At 43.1% G+C, this 25517-nt stretch overlaps 1 protein-coding gene across 2 annotated transcripts in view; it reads right to left on the bottom strand.

The window, feature by feature from the left end:
• Window positions 1–25517, bottom strand: part of LOC124555587 (glycine receptor subunit alpha-3) — a 370065-nt gene that overhangs the window by 78996 nt on the left and 265552 nt on the right. For both annotated transcript variants that reach the window (XM_047129549.1, XM_047129550.1), the window contains exon 8: window positions 10503–10663. In XM_047129549.1, coding sequence (XP_046985505.1) covers window positions 10503–10663 — 161 coding nt within the window. The remainder of the gene's footprint in view (window positions 1–10502; window positions 10664–25517) is intronic.

Below are 25517 nucleotides of genomic sequence, written 5' to 3'. Positions count from 1 at the left end.
ACGGAAATACTGAAAAACGTCAGTAGGAAGATGTTTGAAGATACATTGGAAAGTATCCCGCAAAAACCTACATTCAAAGTTTAAAGAACAAACTAAGTAAGGAATCAAGGAATGAATTACAACCCACGCCAAGAGAAGGCTATACTGCTTAAATCGCGCACTGAGACGTTTAAGCAATCTTTCTTCCCTCCCCCTGTAAGTGAATGGAACTGCAAGAAGCCCTAATAAGAGGGACAATCGGAAGTTTCCATGCACTTCACAGTGCCTGGTAGAGAATGACTTTAAACAGATGGAGACGTAGACAGTGGTGACAGACTGTGGCATGGACTCTACAAGAGTAGTAGGGCAAAGCCATTTCTGGGACAATTTTGATAACAAATTGATACCAAATTAATTAAGCAAATTAAATAATTTATCAATTATCAATTAATTACATCCACCCCCTGATGACATCATGGATTTTCCCTGACCAACATGTGGGTCCCTTCCACTTCCTAGGTTCAGAGACTAACTGACCTAGTTCACAACACACCAGAGTATGCTGTTTGTCAGCCGCACTGCATCCTGCTTCTACTCCACCTCTCCTCCTCCACTTGCGACAGTGCTTCAGTCTGTGTTAACCTGCCGGATAGGACAGATCTAAGTCTTTATTTTGTATGATGTGTTCAATGGACGAGATTTCTGTGCCAGACAAGGAAGAGTTTGTAATCATGCAGCTGAGGACTGTCTCAATACCTACCTGCACTATGCTGGGAAAGCAATGATACTGGACAACGTATAAAGAAGACGAATACGCTTCATGAGATAATGAAGATGCAGCGACATGCAGGTAAGTTATACTTTGCTACTCATTCTGATAAAAGTTTGTGCTGGAATGAAGACCATTCTAGACAAGTCCAGTCAGCCTTCCAAAGTACAAGAGGTGAGATGCTCTTTCATTCCAGCACAAACAGCCATGTGTACAATTGCAGAGATGCTGAGGATGAGCAGGAATGATTTTAGTAAGTGTACTACTTGCAAGCAAGCAGCTGACGACTTTGTTCATAGCTACCTACATGAAGATTGGAAAGATAGGATAATGGATGAGCCTAAGAAGGACAACACTTTTCAGCAAATAATGGTGATGCAATGGGATGAGGTGAAGATGCATTTCGCAACTCATACAGGTTACTGCTTGTTCTTGAATTATTTATCTTTTTTGAAATGCTAGGACAGGACAATGATGTGCTGTTGTCTAAACCACTCAGTGATGAATACATCCAGCCTGTCTCTGACCCAAAGAAGCATGCAGGTGGCCCTACCCTACACAGTGCAGGTCAGTATTGGCTGCCAACATATGAGTCATCTCAGAAGAGTCTGATGTCACAACAAGAAGAACAAGGTGGAGATATTTTAAATGAGAAGCTACCAGTTCCACCTAGAACTCTAATGCTTTTTGCTTCCACATAAAATTTAATATCTACAAGTTCAAAATGTTTAAATATTGGTACACCAGCAGCTGTACAAGCCAATGACTGATGTGTGTTATAAGAAATTGAAAATGTCTCTAAAAATGTTAAAGTGCATTTTACTGAGCAAGGAAGGGATGAAATGGAATGTGCTGAAGCCTATATCAATCAGCAAATGACCACCGAGTATTATCCAGCTCATACCCCACCAGAAATTAAGTGTGGTTCTCTGACTCCTTCAATTACAACAGTGTACAATGATCCAACAGTCCATGTGAAAGCAGGGAACATAATTATTATCTTCGACCCTCAACCATTACAAACATGTTCGGTCTAGGGATGGCATTATCATGTGTGTTGGAAAGACTGAACAGATGACTGCATTGTGTTAAAAGTGTGTATAAAGACATTGTAAACTATCTCTGAGTGAATAATGTGCATGCTGACAATTTATACCAATGTATCAATATAGTGCCAAAAGAAACTAAAGGACAACCAATAAGTTTAAGAGAAATTCAAGCTGAATTCCACACATACAAGAAACCATTAATTGGTCAATTCTGTACACAGCGAACACAAAGAAAGAACTTGTTTATTTTTCAGACGTGCTGCATGGGATGTGCGCACACACACACACACACACACACTCACACACACACACACACACACATACTGAAGAGGCAAAGAAACTAATATACCTGGTTAATATTGTGTGGGGCCCTTACAAGAATGCAGAAGTGCCGCAACACAATGTGGCATGGACTCAACTAATGTCAGGAGTAGTGCTGGAGGGAATTGTCACGATGCATCCTTAAGGCTGTCCATAAATCAGTAAGAGTATGACGGGGTGGAAATCTCCTCTGAAAAGCACGTTGCAAGGCATCCCAGGTATGCTCAATAATGCTTCAAGTCTGGGGAGTTTGGTGGCCAGCGGAAGTGTTTAAACTCAGAAGAGTGTTGCTGGAGCCGGTCTGTAGCCATTCTGGATGTGTGGGGTGTCGCATTGTCCTGCTGGATTTCCCCAAGTTCGTCGGAATGCACAATGGACATGAATGGATGCAAGTGATCAGACCGGATGCTTACATACTTGTCACTTGTCATAGTCCTATCTAGACATATTAGGAATCCCATATCACTTCAGCTACACCATTAAAGCGCCTTCACCAACTTGAAAAGTCCAGTGCTGACATGCAGGGTCCATGGATTGATGAGGTTGTCTCCATACCTGTACAGGTCCATCCACTCGATATAATTTGAAATGAGACTCGTCTGACCAGGCAACATGTTTCCAGTCATCAACAGTCCAACGTCGGTGTTGATGGGCCCAAGCGAGGCATAAAGATCTGTGTCATGCAGTCATCAAGGATACATGAGAGGGCCTTCGGCTCTGAAAGCCCATATCAATTATGTTTCGTTGAATACTATGCAAGCTGACACTTGTTGATGGCCCAGCATTGAAATCTGCAGCAATTTGCGGAATGGTTGCACTTCTGTCATGTTGAAAGATTCTCTTCAGTCGTCGTTGGTCTCACTCTTGCAGGATCTTTTCCCGTCCGCAGTGAGGTCGGATATCTGATGTTTTATCGGATTCCTGAAATTCACGGTACACTCTTGAAATGATCATACGGGAAAATCACTACTTTATCACTACCTTTTATATGTTGTGTTCCATCGCTCATGTGCCGACTATAACACCACACTGAAACTCATTCAAATCTTAATAAGCTGCCATTGTTGCAGCAGTAAAAGATCTAACAACTGCGCCAGATACTTGTTGTCTTTTATAGGCGTTGTCGACCACAGCGCCGTTTTCTGCCTGATGTAACAATATTATGACAAGGATAGTTGCTACTCACCATATAGTGGAGATGCTGAGTTGCAGAAATGCACAACAAAAAGACTGGCACAAAATAAACTTTCAGCCAACAAAGCCTTTGTCAACAGTAGATGACAGACATACACATGCACTCATGCAACTCACACGCATGGTCATGTTTGTGTTATTTCTTACTTCATACCCCTGTCATTATGACGTAGTCACGGTAGCTCAGTCAGTAAGATGATTGTGCTATAGGGGCTACACATATTATTAACATTATTACAAATGTTCATTTTTCTATAATGACCATTACACATCAAAACCTGTGTAATTGGTATCATGGTAGGCTCTGTGAAGCATCAAGACTTTGTTGTAAATGACTGGTCCTGTGATGGTGTAGAACTGGACCAGAAGGAAAAGGAGATACTCCTTCCTGATGATGTAAGAGCTATAATTCTATAATTATGGATCCATCCAACTGTGGCAAAAGAAATGTACTCATGTCACTGCTAATACATCAAATTTTGAACATTTGGTGTGTTCTAGAGAACAGTTCTCCAACCAAAATACCATCTACTAAAGCCGAGCGAGGTGGCGCAGTGGTTAGCACACTGGACTCGCATTCGGGAGCACGGTTCAATCCCACGTTCGGCCATCCTGATTTAGGTTTCCCGTGATTTCCCTACATCACTTCAGGCAAATGCCGGGATGGTTCCTTTGAAAGGGCACGGCCGATTCCCTTCCCCATCCTTCCCTAATCCGAGCTTGTGCTCCGTCTCTAATGACCTCGTTGTCGACGGGACGTTAAACACTAATTTCCTCCTCCACCATCTACTAAAAAAGATGCAGCATGGTGTGAATGGTGTAACATACACGACATTTGGCCAAAATAGTCAAATCCCCCTCCCCCTCCAGAGAAAGTAAAGCCAAACAAAGTGTCTGTATATGACGATGTTGCTATGTAAATTCAAATATGGTCGTCATATGGGTGTTGACATATTTTGTTTGAGTCAGACATTTTCCAGAATCCCAAATCAATTGGTGAGGGAGAATGCAAATCTCATTATAGCTTTCAAACAAGGTGATCTGAAAAATGAGATGAGTGTATGCCAGCACACTCATCACTTTTTTCATATATATATATAAAGAGAGAGAGAGAGGAGAGAGAGAGAGAAAGAAAGAAAGAGAGAGAGAAACTCCTGGAAGTTCTGTCTAGACCAAATGTCATCCAGTTTTCTTGATTTATCAATAACAAGAAACCTGTACACCTGTACTGTGTGTGATTCCAGCAATCTGCGCATATCTTTACAAAATCATTGAATGACATGTCAGTACCAACATACGCCTGGTAGATGTGTGTTAAATCAAATGGTCTTGTTTGAAAGCTATAATCAGATTTGCAGTATCCGTTACCAACTCATTCAGGATTCTGGACTATGTCTGACTCAGACAACCTACGTCAACACCCAGATGATGGCCAAAACAGAAATATCATAGGACTTGATCTTGGTTTTCCACAAATCATTGTCAAATGCAAACACTTTGTTTGGCTTTACTTTTTCTGGTGGGGCGATTTGACTGCTTTGACTGAATGTTGTGTATATTACACCATCTACACCATGCAGTATCTTTTGCAGTAGCTGGTATTTTGATTGGAAAATTGTTTTTGAAAACAAACAAACACGCTCAAAACAAGAGTCCATCTGGATGTATTAACAGCGACAAATGTCCATTTGTTTTATCAAAGTAGTATGGACAAACAGTTATAGCTCTTATGTCATCAGGAAGGAGTCTTCCGTTCTTCTTGTTCTTCTTCCAGTCTTCTTCCGCACAATCACAGGACCAGTCACTTATAACAAAGTCCTGATGCTTCACCCACTATACCATGATACCAACAATATAAGGTTTGCGTTGCCATAGGCTTTTATAGAAAAATGAACACTTATAATAATATTAATAATACGTGTAGTCACTGCAGAACAATACAGGGTGGTCAGAAAATGTGTGAAATGCTTGTAGGGATGTTACAGGGCAGGTTGTACTGAGACATAAATGTTAAGAAAGAAATTCGATACGTTGCTCCGTTTCCGAGTTATTTAACATAGAATTTAGCCAATCGAGGCGTCGTGCGCTCGCATTCAAGCGGCCTGCCAGGGGCGGTGTTGCCCAACGAGTGCTTTGTCTCGTTAGCTGAAACCTGAATTTACTCACGCGACGATCTGATTGACTAACTCCAATCCTAAATAACTCGGAAACGGCGCAACGTATCGAATTTCTTTCTTAACATTTATGTCTCAGTACAACCTGCCCTCTAACATCCCTACAAGCATTTCACACATTTGCTGACCACCCTGTATATATAATTCAAAAATAATACATTGCATGCAGTACATCTGAAAAATTAACAGGTTCTTTCTTTGCGTTCACCATGTATAGAACTGCCTATTAACGGTTTCTTGCACATGTGGAGTTCAGCTTGAATTTCTCTTAAACTTATTGGTTGTCCTTTAGTTTCTTTTGGCACTATATTGATACATTGGTGTAAATCGTCAGCATGCCTACTATTCATTCAGGGATGGTCTACAATGTATTTATACACACTTTTAACACAATGCAGCCATCTGTACAGTCTTTCGAACACACATGATAATACCATGCCTAGACTGGACATGTTTGTAGTGGTGGAATGTCACAGATAAACGACTGAGTTCCATAATTTCTCATGGAGTGCTGAGTCATCATACACTGTTGTAATTAAAGGAGTTAGAAAATCACAGTTAATATCTGGTGGGGCACGAGGTGGATGATACTCGGTGGTCATTTGCTGATTGATATAGGCTTCAGTACATTTCATTTCATCCCATTTGTGTCCAGTAAAACGCACTTTCATATTTTTAGATACATTTTCCATTTCTAATAACACACCAGTCATTGGATTGTACAGCTGCTAGTGTACTAATATTTAAAAGTTTTGAACATATAGATATTAAATTGCATATGGAAGCAAAAAACATTAAAGTGCTAGGTGGAACTGGTAGCTTCTCATCTACAATATCTCCACATTGTTCTTCTTGGCATCAGACTCTTTGGAGATGGCTCATATGTTGGCAGCCAATACTGACCTGCACTGTGTAGGCTAGGGCCACCTGCACGGTTCTTTGTGTCAGAGACAGTCTGGATGTATTCATCACTGAGTGGTTTAGACAACAGCACATCATTGTCCTGTCCTAGCATTTCAAAAAAGATAAATAATTCAAGAACAAGCAGTAACCTGTATGAGTTGCGAAATGCATCTTCACCTCATCCCATTGCATCACCATTATTTACTGAAAAGTGTTCTTCTTCTTGTGCTCATCCATATCCTATCTTTCCAATCTTCATGTAGGTAGCTATGGATGTATTCCTCGGCTCCATGCTTGCATATTGTACACTTATTAAAATCGGATGCTTGTGCTGGAGTGGATGAGTGTCATGCCTCTTGTTGTTTGGTCGGTTGATTTGGGGGGAGGGAACCGAACAGTGAGGTCATCAGTCCTTTTAGATTAGGGAAGGATGGGGAAGGAAGTCAGCTGTGCTCTTTCAAAGGAACCATCCCAGCATTTGCTTGAGATGATTTAGGGAAATGACGGAAAACCTATATCAGGATTGCCAGATGTGGGTTTGAACCATCATGCTCCCAAATGTGAATCCAGTGTGCTAACCACTGCGCCACCTGACTTGGTCTTGTGTTTCAGAAGACTGAATGGACTTTCCTTGAATGGTCTAGAGTTCCAGCACACTCATTTATCAGCATGAGTTGCGAAGTATAACTTACCTTCAACCTGCTGCATCTTCATTATCTCATGAAGCGTATCTGTCTTCTTCATACATTCATCCAGTATCATCGCTTTACAAGCATAGTGCAACTAGCTATGGACACAGTCCTCAGCTACATGATTACAGCTGATATAGCTGTTAAACTCTTTCCTGTCCAACACAGAAATCTCGTCCACTGAATATATCATATTCCGCTGCATGTCTGTTGAGGTAATAGGGATACATAAATGTTGACGGCTGTTTTTGATGCCTTCCTGGAAACGAGAACCATCTGCCTCTAAGTTGGGATGGATCTGCGTTACAGGATGACAGAAAGTAGATGGAGTAAACGGTTGAGAAGGATTGTAACGAGGTATGATTTAATGGTAGATTGATGATGCATTCTAGAGAAAGATATATGTTGCTGCACACCATTTATCGCGCATTAGACCATTTTTTTCCGTTGGTCTCTTGGGGTGAATCAGTTGTTTTGTATAACCTGCATTCGACTTGTCTGCAGTCTGGAACCGCAAGACCGCTACGGTCGCAGGTTCGAATCCTGCCTCGGGCATGGATGTTTGTGATGTCCTTCGGTTAGTTAGGTTTAACTAGTTCTAAGTTCTAGGGGACTAATGACCTCAGCAGTTGAGTCCCATAGTGCTCAGAGCCATTTCAACCATTCGACTTGTATACAACTGCATGTTCTGTTTATTACTTAGCGCGCTATCTGCTGTGATCATTAACAGCATACCTCTCCATATCACAGTCAGCAGATGACTTCCAACGCATGTGTGATGAAACATGTCCACCAAACTGATGGGAAACCTATTTCGGCACCCTGCTCTAGACGAATTAAGATGTATGCGAAGTATTCCATTCCCTTGGCACGCCTTGGACATAAATAGAGTCTTCAGCTCCATAACTTCTGTGATTCTATGTTAGTGACAGGGATTTGTGAGTTACTGCAGTCTCTATGTATACATTTGCTCGACGGATGTTGTGTGTGGAAGAGACTGTGTTCTGTTCACGGAGTTAGAGCAGGATGGCATGTAATTTCACATGTCAAAGACCGGTGCTATGCACTTGTCTGTTTCCTAATAAGACGTCTGTGTTTCGTGCATTTTCCGTTACTGATGATCAGTTTATAGGACTGATGTGAGCATAGCATAGTTTTCAAACCATAATCAGATGTGAACAGCGGGCGCTATATACCTCTGGAAAAATTCGTAGTTCGTGGATCACAAAGAATCTATATTTTTTCAATTGGTGTAGAAAGTAGTAGTTTTATTATCATAAAGTTTCTCAACGTAGTGAGTGGGATAGAAAACTCGCAGGGTGAATGCATGTCAGGTGTTGGAAATAAATTTTCTGCATTGGACTATTAACAGTGTTTCAGTCCAAGCGACTAATGTATCAGGAATGACACTGCTTTAACATTATATAATGCTAAGTGCAGAACAATGTAGCCTTAGGAGTGTGTGTTTATGTTCTACAATCATTTCTCTCTTCTCAGTACCTTAATGGTCTGTAATCCAAACACTACAACAATTCTATAGAATTGATAGCACAAGTGATTTACGTAAAATGTTTCACATTCCCTCTGTCTGGAGCTCCGTTATTCATAGATCATATATTTCTTCTTATATCTCCACCATACTCTCAAATGTATCAGGCTCACATCTACTATACACCAATAAGGAGTGATAAACTCATCAGCATGCAAGCATCTAGAGAGGTCGTGTGTAATTGGACAGGTGATGTGAATAAGCTTCTTACGAAACAGTCTTCGCAAAACGGCAGTTACAGTATTGAAATGAGAATGCCAGTTTACCTCACTAGCGTCGGCAGTACAAACTTGGAACATGCGATAGCAAAATATCCAGGTGTACTGATTACGTGGAACTCAGATCGTTCTATAGCACAATACGAGTCATTTTTGCTCATATTAACATCTAAACAAGTACAGTCATGTCAAAGTATATTTTGATTTGTGACAATCTATACAAACTTAGACGATGGTAGATAATGACCAAAGCTGATGCCAGGCGACACATCATCGTTTCACCTCATGTCAGTAAGTAGGATGCTGTGACTGTTCCATTGCTGACTGTCTCAGAATTATGATTTTATCGTCGCTGATGACCACCTGGTCGTGATGTTTGGGTTTGGTTGTTTTTGTGTCGTGGAGAATATTGGGTTATTAATTGCCAGCGGATCCTAAACTATCCTGGTGTTGTGGTTTACGTCCCACGAGGCGGGTAGCGTAAATCATATGCCGCACAGCACAGCAGAATTGTGGCAGCTTAGAATTGTGAATTCGCATATGAGAAACTTTTTCTTTGGTAATGACATGTTGAGAGGAAGGAGTTACGTTTGCGCGAGCTCCGTGAATCCTGATTCAAGCAATACTATTGTACACCTACAAAACAGGAGGACACTGGGGCTCAATAATATATTAGGATTTTACCGGATTTGTCTGCTGTTCATTTACAGGCGTTGTTGTCTTACAGTAATCCATTATCAGAGTTCATAAGTTTGGAGACCAGTGTACTAGCAGCTGCACCGCAGGTAAAGTCAGGTAGGTTCAACAGCTCGAGGTTTTGCGGCTCGACCTCGAAGAGGTAGGACTAATAGGTATGTCTTTGATATAGATGAATCACACACTAATGTTAGGCTTCTTGTTACTGATACGGGTAGTTGGTTTGTGGTACGTTGTTGGTTGGGGTTAGATTTCAGTTATTTTCTCTCAATGTAAAGCAAAGTATTTTGATTCGATTAGCACCAAAAAGGTAAAATCAACTTAACACCAAATCAGCGTGTCCCGCAGCTCTGTAAACTTAAACTTCTTTGGTGGTTAAACTTTTTTTCTTACTTTTCTATGGGAGAAGTCATACTTATATTTCACAGAGGATCGTTTTGACGCAGGTTGGTAGTCGTGAACCCATTACTCACCCACGGTAAAGATTCGCATTAGGAACTCGTCTCCTTCTTAATTGTAATGTATGAGGTACTCCATAACTGAGCCCACTCTGATCCATTTGTACTCTGGGGTCGACCCAACGTTTACAAACACTACGAAAATTCAACTTCTTACGAATGAAGATTTATGCAGTTCCATGAGAGGAACCCAGGGCACACACCTGTTATCGATTGCCATACGGCGATATCCACGGATCTTTCTTCCACGTGTTGCAATGAGACATCACTGGAAACCTCAACGGGGGGAACAGGACGCTAGTCCCTGTGGCTAGTCCCTCAGCTCACAAACGTCGCACAGCTGCATGTTGTTCTAGTGGGGTACACTCCTTGAGCACTCCTGCCATCTTCTCCAACCACAGGAGTGAAAGGTGTAAAACGGTAAACGGTATTCTGGAGTGAGTGACTTAGTTACTGACTCACCGTCGCGTGTACTTAAATTTGTAAGGTAGCTTGCTACGTACACGGTGCACGCTGACATGAAGGCGTCGACTGCCTTGAGGTAGGACACAGGAGGCAGCGCCGCCTGCGACTTGGCGTGCTGCGTCGACAGCGTCAGCAGTGACGTCACTCCCAGCGTCACTCTGGCTGGTGCAGCCTCGGGCTTGATCCAGAACGACACCCACTGGAACAGACAAACAGCACACCATTACCTCTCAAATACAGCCCTAGAGTGATTGCAGAACAGGTTATCTATCAATTAGCTGATATCTTTCGTAATTGTTTAATAATGTGGTCACAATGTAGAATATCAGAGCTTACGGAAAGACAGGTATACCAGATTAAATTAAGCAACAAATTCAGCAGAAAATTAAGATCATAAGGACATAGAAAAAAGTCATTAGACCAAATTCTAAAGATGTTGCTGATATGAGAAAGGGAAATTAAAATAATCTGAAATGGAACAAGGCAGTTATTGAAGATAAGGTGAGAGTTTTAAGCAAACTATAACAGGAACATGGCATAATGCGAGAACGCATATAATGAAAATATGATACAGGAACTATTAAAATAATAAGCGTACAAACAAGAAGAAACAAACTTACCATGTGTAGATATCAGATTTCGTCAGCTGAGATGGCAGATGGCAAAGTAAATAACCACAGAGAGATAACTGTACATGCATTCAAAGATTTATTTAAATGTCTATCCGATTTAAGAAATGAATGGTTCAAAGGGCTTTGAGCACTATGGGACTCAACTTCTGAGGTCATTAGTCCCCTAGAACCTAGAACTAGTTAAACCTAACTAACCTAAGGACATCACACACATCCATGCCCGACGCAGGATTCGAACCTGCGACCATAGCGGTCTCGCGGTTCCAGACTGCAGCGCCTAGAACCGCACGAAGAAATGAATCAAAAACATGGATGATTAATAATGAATATAATAGCATTCTGGAAGTAACGCCAGATTACGTCTTCAAAAGCCACTCCAGTTATGAAGAATGGAAAGGCACAAGGATGTGATGATGTTTCAATAGAAATAATTAAAGTGCAGGAAAATTGATATAAAGACAACTTGGAATATTGTCTACAGAATTCTTGCAGAGTAAAAAATATCCCCGAAGCCATAACTATACTGCAAGTACTCTGCTTCACAAGGCAGATGACGGGCATGACTTGACAGAAACTACAAACCTGTCGGCCTCTTCCCCTAATACATAATATAGTCGGTAAAAAATATCCCAACCACGTAGAGAAACGATTTTAATTAGGCAAATCTACAAACTGGGTTTACAAGTGAATATAGTACACTGCACAATTTGCAGTTAGTGAACGCCCGACATTCACAGATTTTTGAGAAAGCTTCCGAGAAATATCAACAATAGTTTGCACCACCATCCCAATAGACACAAAATACTTGTTCAACCTAAATAATATCAGGCTTCCATCAGATATTATAAAAATGGTAACAAATTCAAAACTAAAACAGGAGTCTCAACGTAAGAGATTGCATATCAGCATATCTACTCTCAGCTGACCTATGAGAAGTCTTCAGATCCCTAAATTCGGAAAAAGAAGCTAGAGCACATGTAAATTTAACATAACATCTGGTGGACGAAGAGTATTAGGAGCTCCTGAACCTCAACCAATGTTTAGCGGAGATTTTTAATCAGTAGAAAAAAAATTTGCAAAGGCAGTGTTAACAATAATAGAATATCTGACAGCGAAACGGCTAAATATTTTGAACAGTGCCGTATCCGATTTCGGCCTTCAGAACTTGTGAACTCATGGCAGAGTATTTATCAGAATCGCAGCTGGAAGGAAGGCAGTTATATATATGACAGAACTGAATAACATTGAATGAAACTACGCGAGCCAACCGGTAAACTGAACGCAACCTGCCTTGATTTGCCACCAAACTGCTGTAGCACCGATCATTCTCTGAAATGCTATTTTGCAATAATACTAACTCTGTAATTACGTTCCCATTATGCCCTCTCCTGTTGTTAGCGCTATATTAGTCTCAACAGTAGTTATCAATAGATTTTAGTTACTACTGACGTCTCTATTTTTCTTTTGTCCTGAAATCCTTTACCTGTAGTACCACTGTGATTATTGCTCTTTGCATTGATTACATTGCTTATGCGTCTTCGTGACTTATTTTTGTTCATATATAATCAGAAAACTTATGCCAGTGTAATTACAGTAATTTATAATTGAACTGTAGCTTTCTATGCTAATCTTGCAGTTATCACGTTTCTGTATTTATGCTGGCAACATCGGCCCGGCCGATGATCCCACTTTTTCTTTCTATTAACTCCTCACCACGAATATTCCTTCTCCATTTCCCGTACCACTATAACACAAAAAACCTGAAATCTGAGATCCGTTGTCCTTCAGCAATAGTAAATTAGAAACATCGAGGACGCACGAAATCCTCGCCACTTCTGAACTATGCCGCCTGTGAGAAAAACAGGTTTGACTATACCTATATGTAGCGGGAACATGTCAGACAGGCTTCTGCAGGCCTCCTGGTACCACCATGCATCAAAGCCGCTAGTAGCCCATTCCGATATGTAATCAGTGACCGCACATTACGAAAAACCGAGCTTTCTTTTGCATCAGCTAACCTGTCAAGCAGTCCTTCTGTGCAAAACGCTGTAAGACGACATGATCTCCTGGCCTTCATTGCTTACATATTCCGCTCTCACAATCATATACCGCACATCAAGACGCTGCATTCAAACTGAAACTCGATAAGATAAAGTCAATGTTGTATGAATTCATGTAAACGATATGCAAATAACAAGTAAGCGCACCGTAGTTGAAATACTCGAGGCTGGCGTACGCGCATACATTCCAGACACGACGGTCACAGGAGCTTTTAGTTTGGGAGAGGCAAACACCGCACACCAGGACGCCGGTCCCTTCAGAGGTTTTCACAGGGAGGTATCTACGTCGGCCGACGGCCGCCTGAGGAGCGGACAGCGTGTGCCTGTGTGAGAGGAAGAACGACCCTGTGTTTGGCTTAAAAGCAAATTCCGCTACATTGTGTGGGAGCGCCCAGCTTACGCATTCTTTACACATAGCACGCAGTTTCAGAGATTTTCACAGGGAGACAGCAAACGCCAAACGCCGATACTACAGATTTTCGGATTAGTCGCCTTAAACGAAACGTCATTCTCCCGTTTTAGAACAGCAATACTGATTGGCAGACGATATTTCTGACGCCTTGAGCTGAAGGAGTAATGGAAGAGACCGAAAGATATACCCCTTCACGTCTGGCGTGGAGAGGGGCAGTTCCGTTGTCGCTCTTGGAGCGAGAACACGTAACGAGAGCGTGCGCGCTGGTACGTGTACTCAAAGAGCGAGGGACAAGTCTCTCCTCAGTACTTCACTGGGAGAGCACCACTGTCGAGAGCGAATCGTAGTGCGACTCTATATTGAGTCCTTGAGAGCACCACTGTCGAGAGCGAATCGTAGTGCGACTCTATATTGAGTCCTTGCTATTAAGCATTGATCACTGTGTTGGCTGCCACACTTATTGTGCAGTGTGAATGGACAGAGTTATAGTTAAACTCCTGCAAGCGAATTTTTGAGTGGCATCGTGGTGGACTGGTTATCTGACCGGTGTACCACGCCAATAGTTAGACTAGGGGCGAATAGGAGTCCTTGACTTCATCAAGGTGTAGGGAGAGTTTGATTGGCGAAGGTCAATCCAGATAGAACGAGAGTTATCTTATTTGTCAGCAGCGAGCGGTGCAGACAGCAGTCATCGCAGCTTACGGTATCGTGCGCTACAACTCTTGCGAGCCCCATATTTCCTCCACAACAGTAGCCTTCACTGTATTTCACACGCGACAGCCTCGACCGTACCTAGCAACATTCTAACAGATAATTATTCGAGTTGAGTACGTGCGGCTCTCAGCCATTCTGCCAAGTCAATAACAATCTTAAACTTTGTATAGAAATTTCATTAGCGAATCCTTTCCTTGAGAGGTAACTTCACATTCCGAAAAGAACCAGGATATAACTTATTCAATTCATAACTAAAAGTGCCATTGTGACTCCTCAGAATATTTGGAAAAATAAATAATAATTTTCGTTAGTTTCATGTTTTTCTTACACTAACTAGCACTACTCCAGTACCCAAGTATCCCACTGGTTACGTAAGAAATTTTGTGAATTTTTGTGTCATTTCCTTACAGTGAACGACTCCATAAGATATTTATTGCTGAAAGTTTTTCAGGCATTTCTCTTTAGAACATTAGGAGCGTCTGTCTGACTTCTGTAGTAGTGTGGGGGTGGAAATTGCATCTTGCAGGAGCCACAGGGTATAGGGTACATCTCAGATTAATCCGTTGCGCAGAACGACAGAATAGCAACCCCACGCTCACAATGTGACTGAAACATATTATCTGCATGTGTTGATTTTCTGGGATACACGTTTCTTGGGGGTGACAGGCCAACCCAGCATGCTGGGAATGTCAATGTGTAAATAAGATTTGACCTAACACACAATGTCTTAAGCACATTGAACTGCAACAAAGAAATGCAGGTGACAAAAGCCTCTAGGGACTCAAGTGCTCAGCTGGTGTCACTTACACGGTCCCGTCACATTAATGTGACTACCACTCAAAAGCCTGAACAACCGATTTTTGCAACACGGACGAGCAGGAAGAGAGTGAACGAGGTTCTGGAAGGTATTGACAGTGGCGTGAAGCCATGCCTGCTCCAGTGCCGTGGCCAGCTGCGCTATGTTCCTCAGTTGAGGATGCGTGGTGCGAACACCCCTATAGAGGTGGTCCCCTAGACTATCCAGCCCAGTTAGTGGCCAGAGAAGTACATCCTGATGCTCTTCGAGCCACGCATGTACACAGCAACCTGTGTTACATGTTGCATAGTTCTGCTGGTAGGTGCCATTGCGCTGAGGAGAAAACAGACTGAATGTAGGAGTGGACGTGGTTCCCAAGGATAGATGCATATTTATGTTGATCTATTCTGCCTTCCAGAAAGACGAGACCACCCAGGGAATGCCATGACGACATCCCCCAGACCATAACACTTTCTCTTCCGGCCTGGACCCTTCCAGCGGTTGTTGCAGGGCCGTGCACGCCAACAGCCATCTGTTCGATGGGGCGCAAAACGTGATTCATCTCAAAAGGGTACCTGTCGCCACTCAGTGGACGTCCACTTGCGGTACTGGCGTGCAACTTACAGCTTTCATCGCCGATGAACAGCAGTTAGCATGAGTACATGAACCAGGCGCCTGCTGCGGAGGCCCATATTCGCCAACAGCAGCTGAATGGTCATTCAGGAGACACTGTTGGAAGCCCCTTGATTCATCTGGGCGGCCATTAGGTTAACAGTTGCGCGTCTATTCAACCGTACACATCTGCCCAGCCGTTGTTAATCCCTGGTTCACCACAGTTGCTCGGCAACAGTTTTTGATGGCGCCATTTTGTCATGCACGAAATGTTTAAACCCTTGACGCGGAAGCCAATGATCATGCCGTTTTGGACGTCAGACATATAGCTCCGTTTCTGCATTACAATGACTGCACTGTTTTTCGGAGTCCTCCGACATGCTTTCTACACCCTTCACTGCTAGTGCTGCCATCTGTCGTCTGTGAGTGGTTATTGCACATTGACGTCGAACTTAGCCGGTGGTCACATTAATGTGACCGGACTGTCTATAACCGGCCGCGGTGTCCGAGCGGTTCTAGGCGATTCACTCCAGAACCGCGCGACTGTTACGGTCGCAGGTTCGAATCCTGCCTCGGGCATGGATGTGTGTAATGTCCTTAGGTTAGTTAGGTTTAAGTAGTTCTGAGTTCTAGGGAACTGATGACCTCAGATGTTAAGTCCCATAGTGCTCAGAGCCATTTGAACTGTCGCCATTTGGACTGTCTATAAGCCTCCATAAATCAGCACAATGTCTTTCTTTCAGTCGGAATTTCTTTAACTTAAGTGTCAACACGAGCTTATCATTCTTATGGGAAGGTTGTTGAGAGACAATCTATCCACAACGAACCTAAGAAGATGATTCAGTTCCAACAACTTGACTATTTGACACAGGAATCACGCAGCTAAACTGTTGCAAATAACTGTTTGGTACGCTGACTTAGGTTTCGACACCTCGAAGGATTTCTTCATCAGAATGAAAATCTAAGAAACCGTAAAGTAATTCTAGAAGGCAATGGCCAAAGCTCAGAGCAGATATGCTCCAGTCACAAATTAAAATTAAACACGTTCCAGTCATCGACATGTATGCCTTGTTAGGAATAACATGAACCTGAGTATTCTCCTATTACAAACCATACACATCCGCAGAGCACAGACATTCTCTTACAGATGTAATCTGAACGAGAAAGATTGATAAAGTAAGAGATATAGGACAAACCTCCGCTCGAGGCCTCTCAGCGCATAATGTGATAATTTTGGTCTACTCCTCACAGCCCCCAAAGGTCAAATTGCGTAACATAACTTGTAGGAACATTAAGCATACATTTTGTGACGCGCTAATAACTGATTGTTCAGAAATTCAGAAATCCAGTGGCGTCAAATAATCAGAGCGCCTTCAATTGATGGCATAATTCATGAACCTAGTGATAAGCTCATAACTCTCATCGACAAACACGTACCAGTATGCACAATACGTGTTAAAAAAAATAAAAAAAAGCTCCTGCTCCTTGGTTGACAACTGACGTATGTCAAATGATGAACAACAGGAATGTTGCTCATGGGCGTTTCAAAGTAAATTCGAGACCGGAACGCTACAAAAGCTGGGAAGCACGGTAAAGCAGTGTCAAAAAGCAGGTGCGCACGTCCCTTATGTGTGGCGGTACAGTACCCACGATTCTATCTCCATCCTTAGTGTGTGGGAAACAGAAAAAAAAGAAACTATTTCTCGGGTATCAGCTGACAAACTGAACGCATTTTTCTCATCGTCAGTCAGTCCTTACGCTCTAAAGAAATATCGTAAGCAAGAATCCCCAAACTACACTCCTGGAAATTGAAATAAGAACACCGTGAATTCATTGTCCCAGGAAGGGGAAACTTTATTGACACATTCCTGGGGTCGGATACATCACATGATCACACTGACAGAACCAAAGGCACATAGACACAGGCAACAGAGCACGCACAATGTCGGCACTAGTACAGTGTATATCCACCTTTCGCAGCAATGCAGGCTGCTATTCTCCCTTGGAGACGATCGTAGAGATGCTGGATGTAGTCCTGTGGAACGGATTGCCATGCCATTTCCACCTGGCGCCTCAGTTGGACCAGCGTTCGTGCTGGACGTGCAGACCGCGTGAGACGACGCTTCATCCAGTCCCAAACATGCTCAATGGGGGACAGATCCGGAGATCTTGCTGGCCAGGGTAGTTGACTTACACCTTCTAGAGCACGTTGGGTGGCACGGGATACATGCGGACGTGCATTGTCCTGTTGGAACAGCAAGTTCCCTTGCCGGTCTAGGAATGGTAGAACGATGGGTTCGATGACGGTTTGGATGTACCGTGCACTATTCAGTGTCCCTTCGACGATCACCAGTGGTGTACGGCCAGTGTAGGAGATCGCTCCCCACACCATGATGCCGGGTGTTGGCCCTGTGTGCCTCGGTCGTATGCAGTCCTGATTGTGGCGCTCACCTGCACGGCGCCAAACACGCATACGACCATCGTTGGCACCAAGGCAGAAGCGACTCTCATCGCTGAAGACGACACGTCTCCATTCGTCCCTCCATTCACGCCTGTCGCGACACCACTGGAGGCGGGCTGCACGATGTTGGGGCGTGAGCGGAAGACGGCCTAACGGTGTGCGGGACCGTAGCCCAGCTTCATGGAGACGGTTGCGAATGGTCCTCGCCGATACCCCAGGAGCAACAGTGTCCCTAATTTGCTGGGAAGTGGCGGTGCGGTCCCCTACGGCACTGCATAGGATCCTACGGTCTTGGCGTGCATCCGTGCGTCGCTGCGGTCCGGTCCCAGGTCGACGGGCACGTGCACCTTCCGCCGACCACTGGCGACAACATCGATGTACTGTGGAGACCTCACGCCCCACGTGTTGAGCAATTCGGCGGTACGTCCACCCGGCCTCCCGCATGCCCACTATACGCCCTCGCTCAAAGTCCGTCAACTGCACATACGGTTCACGTCCACGCTGTCGCGGCATGCTACCAGTGTTAAAGACTGCGATGGAGCTCCGTATGCCACGGCAAACTGGCTGACACTGACGGCGGCGGTGCACAAATGCTGCGCAGCTAGCGCCATTCGACGGCCAACACCGCGGTTCCTGGTGTGTCCGCTGTGCCGTGCGTGTGATCATTGCTTGTACAGCCCTCTCGCAGTGTCCAGAGCAAGTATGGTGGGTCTGACACACAGGTGTCAATGTGTTCTTTTTTCCATTTCCAGGAGTGTATATAACTTCCACAACACTAATCGTGAGGCCATAACGTTGACACTCGAGACTTCAGCAAAGCATCTGACACCAACTGTGACAAACTGTTCACAAAAATTGGACAGCTAAGATTTTAAGATAGTACGCTGAAGTAGTTTGGAAGTTATTTGGAAAATGCACATTAATGTGTTGTCTGTGGGTGTGGAAAGTTGTCTTGGAAGTATATTCTCCCAGGAATGCCACAGGGGTCAATCCTAAGTTCACAATTGTTTTGCTTATATTTCACTGATATCTCGTTGGTTCAGTACACCTGCAAATATCATTTCTATGCCGACGACCTCCGGCTTTACATAAGTGGCAAACCTGAAGACATCAGTACTACGATCATCTAGATGAATTATGATTTCTCTTCAATATCAAGATGGAAACAAAACCTGGGACTTAAACTAAGTGCGAAATGTCCCCAGTAGTTTTAGCACCCCATCAAAAATTGAGTATTTCTGAATTCCGTGAACTATTTGCTCCTCTTCTTTTAGATAAAATTTCAATACCTTGTCATATAGTGAAGACGTTTTGTGTAATTTTAGATGAGAATTTCAACTTGGCAGAAAATGCGGTCACTGCAGCAAAACGACTTCCGCTTGATTCTATGTCCTTAAAAGTTTTAGAATATCTCTCCACATTCTGTGAAACGTAAATTTGTGCAATCACTCGTTCTACCGTAACTTCACTGTTGTGGTATAACACAATACTACAGAATGGCGAGAACATCAGACAGTTACTACTAATCGTGTATGCTTGTGACTAGGTTATCAGTGCGGGCTCTAGATTTAAAGAGAAACATATCTAAAGAAAGCAGGATTTAAGGGACGCAATTTAAAGGGCAGTGAGATAGTAAGATCCCATTATTATCACTAGTGTCAGGTCACTCCCATCGCCGCTTTATATTCAAGGTGATCCCCACTCCCTTCCCTCTGGTAAACCATCGTGAATTGATCAAGGTCACCCAGGGGAACCTCTCACACACCTTAGGCAGTTGTGTTGCTTATATTCAGGGTCATGATGTAACTTGATACTGGCCATGTGATACAAAATTTGCGGGAAACCTCTCCTATTTCCCTATCTCTCTCAACTAATAGGAGCTAGAAACCTAATGGACCACTGAGGTTCGAGCTCCTCCTACCAGTTATCATCTCTATAACTAAATCAACTGTGTAGCCTCTTCAGTCGAGGTCTGTGCATCATGCGGAGAGTTTTGGGTTTGTTATATAAACATCCTTTAATAAAAGGAATGGTAATAAGAACAATGATATAACAGTAAACTTTATGGTTTAGTATTAACAATTTACTTTTATGCAATACAATTTTATAATAATATGTTGTTATTTATTAACATTTTTTTATTTTACTTACACAGCTATCTGTTTCTAACTTATTATAATACAGTTTCTGATAACATACCTCAAAGTGGTTCATTTGGAAAGCTATTTTTTGTTATAAACAATAATTTTTATTTATTTGTTAATGTATTTACAAAGCCATTTTACTTACATATATATACATTTGTTTTCTTTGCAAAGTTGTTTTTTCTGATGGCTTATGACTATCAGGTACAACAAGAACTGAAATAATATGTTTTCCATTTTGGTTCTATATACAATATTTACATTTTATTTCAATATATAGGGTATTTACATTTATGATGAATTGTTTCTATATACAGTATATATATGTGAAATGGGGACTAGCAGCAGCAGCAGGCGAAGGGAAAAACCTCTCTCTCTCTCTCTCTCTCACACACACACACACACACACACAGAGAGAGAGAGAGAGAGAGAGAGAGAGAGAGATAGAGAGAGAGAGCTATGACAAGCTGTTCATCCAATTATTCTGCACTCACTCCCATATACACATAAACTACAGGGTGTTCCATTTATCTGATGACCGCCTGTGCGGTGTAGTAGATGGCGAGCGCTCCATTGCCTGGCGATCAGATGCCGTATCGTCCGTCTACTGCTACAGTAGGACATGACTACATTTAAAATATAAACAAAAAAAATTGTACTCATTCATGTCACGCAAGGAGATGCAGGAACTGTCTGCCATTATTTGGAACGCATTTCTGACATCTACTCAAGAAATTATTAATCACACGATGTAATTCTCTCAGAGATATGGAATTAATTGATTCACAAATATTAACCTTGAGTTCCTCTGTCGTGTGAGGATTTGTTGCGTACACTTGGTCCTTCAGTGTACCTCACAATTAAGAATCACACCGAGTTAAATCAGGACTTCTAGTGGACTGGATATTGTTACTAATCACACTTTCATTGGACACATCGAGAACTGCGTGCAAAGAAACATTGGTCGTGTGAGCCCTTGACGAATCCGGCTGAAAAAATGCTAAGCTTTTTTTCTCTTTCACTCAGTTCATTAAAAAACTATCGCAAAATGTTTCGCACGTATCTTTCACTTGTAACTGTGTCATTAAAAAAAATTGGACCTATTATTCTATCACCACTAGCTGCGCACCACACCCCTATTTTCTGATCATGAAGAGTTTCCTCATGAAGCACAACAGGTCTATCTGCGCTCCAATGTCGACAGCTTTGGGAAATAACATACCCGTGTAAATGGAACCAAGCCTCATCTGAAAGCAGAATGAGGTAAGGATCCATTTCACCGTCATACAAAACTTAACCGTCGCAAAACTTAACCCTGTGCGAATGAACACCAGGTCGAAGTTCTTGTACTGCTGATACTTTATAGGGCCGTAGCCCAAGCAACTTAGCACCTCTTTCTACAGAGGTGCTTGATATTTGTGTTTGCTGCGAAAGACGTCTAAGAGATTTTTCAGGAGAATTTTCCAGGCGGTATGCTCCGTCATCGAGGCGGCCTTCTGTGCGCACTGTTCGTCGTTGTCTACACTGCTTCTCTTGAACACTTCCCGTTTCACGAAATTTATTCACTAATTTGTGAACTGAATCATGACTCGGAACTCTAACACCTGGAAACTTTTATTCAAACAATCTCTGAACAGTACGAGCGGACTCTGTGCACACATATGAATCATAAACAAACACTTGTGGTGGAATTGAATATTCGTTCCTGTCATTGTTGCATTCGCAAACTTCACTGTTACACTCGTGATGCCTGTTTCACTGCTCGAATGACACTGGTTGACAAGGCACGTATGTCTGTACGGCCTTCAGAGCAAAACCCACAAAAAAGAGGGGTATAGTGCTGTCTCGCGGGACCCATTCGACCGACAGGCTCGGCTTCCGTGACCAGGCTGCAATACCTTGGGCAGGCAGGCATCAGATAAATGGAACACCCTGTATTTACAAATAAATACACACCAAACAATAGCGTAAGTATTGGAGAATGCCGATCCCAGCACTCCATACGGATCATTTATTGCCACGATCGGACAGCCCTACTTTCAGCTACAGTACAATATTGCCTCATCAGATCTCGATCGAAAGATTACCTGGCGCACCATATGTGGAGCTGCGTCATCACCGTTGAGTAGGTACGTCTTGTAGTCCTCGATGGTGAGGGATTATGAGGCCGTACAATGCACACCCTTCGCCCACCTCTGGGTATGGGTACATCTTCGATGTGAGCCACACGAACTCCACAATCTGTGAACCATTCGCCTCGTCTTTCAATAGGGCGATAACCTTCTTGTTTCATGGTATTATTCCAAAAGTATTATCGGCCACATATCATGACGTGTCAAATTCTTCGTGTTTTTACCTAATTATGTCATATAGATTACAGCCTTCACCCAATAGAGAAACTGTCTTTATTCATACACAGTAGCTTGGGATCTGCGAAGTTTGGATTCACAAAATCGTAGTGCAATTGGTACACATGGAGTTTGGAGGGATCCAGAAAACACATAACGATACAGACAGGCTTTGTGAACTGCATGAAACGTTAGCCATCTCTACAGCGACTAGTCCTTCATTTAGGAAGGTGCCCCATTTGAAATTAGGTCTTATGACATAATCTCTTACACCATAACTCCACCCATCCCACCAGTGCACTGAATGAATGTCGAGGTACCATCTAACATTTTCCATGGTTTTTCCGTAAATTGAATTATTCATTAACTTGTGAAAACCTTTTTGAAAATGACACGTTGCGAGTGCGCTCTGTTTGGTAAACGGTGTTTACATCAATGTACTCTTTCAACCAGCAATGCTGCATGAACGAGAACCCATGGGTGACACTAACAAGTTCCATCCCCAAACTGAGACACTAATGGAGGAGTCTGTAGAGGTGAATATAACGATACTTATTCTCCAGCCTTGTCAGCAGTTTCGGTATAGGACCATTTCGCAGGACTAGATGCTCCAGACACATCGGCAAGCCACTGTGCTCGTCAGTTAAATGAGGGCGATATGCCAGTTCTACTTCCAGAACATATCCCTCACCAGCATCCGCAGCGACATCATAGATCTTTTCCTTCAGTCTGGTGATTTCTTCTCTGGACATCCACCGGAGCTCTCCAGATGGCAGACTTTGTTCTGTGGCATACTAATAGGGGTTGTTTACATCCAGGTGAAGGATGTAACTTATATCGTCAGATGGCCTGTACATCCTCCTCAATAATTCATGACATTATTTACTTTTGGATACCTGTGCACGCACTGAAAAAGTCAGACGCAAATGCCACATTATAAGAAGAGCGGCATATCGGCATTGGTCAGCAATTAAGTGCTGGCCCAAGTTATTCTTGACATTGTGCTGTATCTGTGGTAGCAGAGACAAAACGCGAACGATATTCCTGAATTTGTTTTTAGTGGGGAAAATCAATAAACAAGATCATTGCTGATGTCGACAAAGTAGTCGAGACAAAAACACAATGTAAGCAAGAAACGAAGTATGGATCCCACTTTGGATCTTATAACAGAAGAATAACAAAATAAAATGTTTTCCTCAGAAGTCTATCGCTCGAGAAACTGCACCAAACAAAAGGCGGAAACAAAACAACTAGAGAGTGGCGGGCACAGCATTGCCAAACAGTTGTCCAGGGAGGTCAGACCACTATCGCACGACACTCTCGAGTCACAGTCCGAAGCTACCACTCCTGACGATCCGGGATTACCAACAGACGAGGCGGCTGGATGTTGCTGCCGGAATGGCAGATCCCTACAAGTCTGGGCGACGTGTCAAAAGTGCCTCCTGGCCGGCGGTGCGCCGGCTTATAAGGCCGGTTAGCGGATGGATCTTCTGGGACTATTTTCTATCACTTGAATGCTGTGGGAAAATAGTCTGATTGCTGTTTGCGACCTCTGGCGCTGTGATGCTCGGTTAGCGGGCCGTGGCGGCTGCTGACTGCGACACGAGGCTGTGTTTTCGTCTCCCGCAGTGGCCTCAGTCGTACCATAAACTCTGCTCTGGTTTCACTCGTTGTGATGAAGGCATCCCGCATCTCTGTTCTGTCATGCGGGACGCCGATGTCGCAAGAGGACGCGACAAACGCTGCACTTTGTTTCCCACCAAAGCCCTGGTGCAGTGAAGTAGAAGGCAGGTTCCAAATAGTATGTGCACACGCATAAGCTCCCGAATTTCTCTAAAAATGTCTACGAGCTGGAATAGACAATTGTTCAAGCGTAATCTAGCATATTCTCCTAAGCTATGGATGCTGAATTCCTGCCAAACATTCACTGCATGCTCACTCTCCGCAGCTGTTACGGCAGTGCTTGTTAGTTTACTGGGGAATGCGGTTATGTTGGGCATTGTGGTTTCATGGCATCTCTCAATCGAATCCTGTTATTTGTGTGGAAACACCCCCTTCTTCATTACAAGGTGAAACTCTGCATTATCAGGATATGCAGCTCTGGTGATATGCATGTTCTCGTGATGCATCGTCTCAGCAAGTTTCTGAAGAGAAGCATGCATGAAGCAAAGCGAATCCAGGAAGCAGACTTATTCTTGAAATGATTCTCTTGGAAAATGAAACGTGCTTTTCTACTACGTCAGGAATGACACTGACTTTATCATCCTTCAAACCGAAATCACCGAAGTGCTGTACGGGAAAATAAGCATCATACTCACCAGAATTGTGCAAGAAGATAGGTACGTGGCAAGGCAGTGGTGCGCTGCAGAACTTTTCTGTTAGATGACAATCATTTCTATATCGAGTTTCCACTTTACTATCCAATGGCAGTCCACAAATATGACACTCAACTACCTGCTCATACAAGGCATCATTCTCTTGTGACACAGTCATAAGAACGTTGTTGTGATAAATTACATTAGCTTCCCACACAAGTTTTTGGAGCTCACCGAGCAACCATCTCACCCGATTATTCCTAGCATGTGATTGGAATCTATTGCAGCTGGAGTCATACGAGCAATGCAACTTGATATGGTGCCACATATTGTAGGTACCAATCTATGAAAGTAGTATGGAGGCCTTCACAACACGACACAGAATGTAGGAGGCATTCAAGGTCTGTATACATTGTGAATGGGCATCGCTCTTAGTGGTGGGTGTTCTTAAGCTTCAAGAACTTGTTAGCTTTGGTAGGCGTTTCCAGACACACTGGTTCTTGGTTTGAGCAGTCAATGAGGCATCTTTCAAGATACTCACACTTGGTGAATGAGCTGA

This window comes from Schistocerca americana, chromosome X (assembly GCF_021461395.2).
Source record: "Schistocerca americana isolate TAMUIC-IGC-003095 chromosome X, iqSchAmer2.1, whole genome shotgun sequence".
Taxonomy (NCBI): Eukaryota; Metazoa; Arthropoda; class Insecta; order Orthoptera; family Acrididae; genus Schistocerca; species Schistocerca americana.
This window is presented reverse-complemented; position numbering and strand designations above follow the sequence as displayed.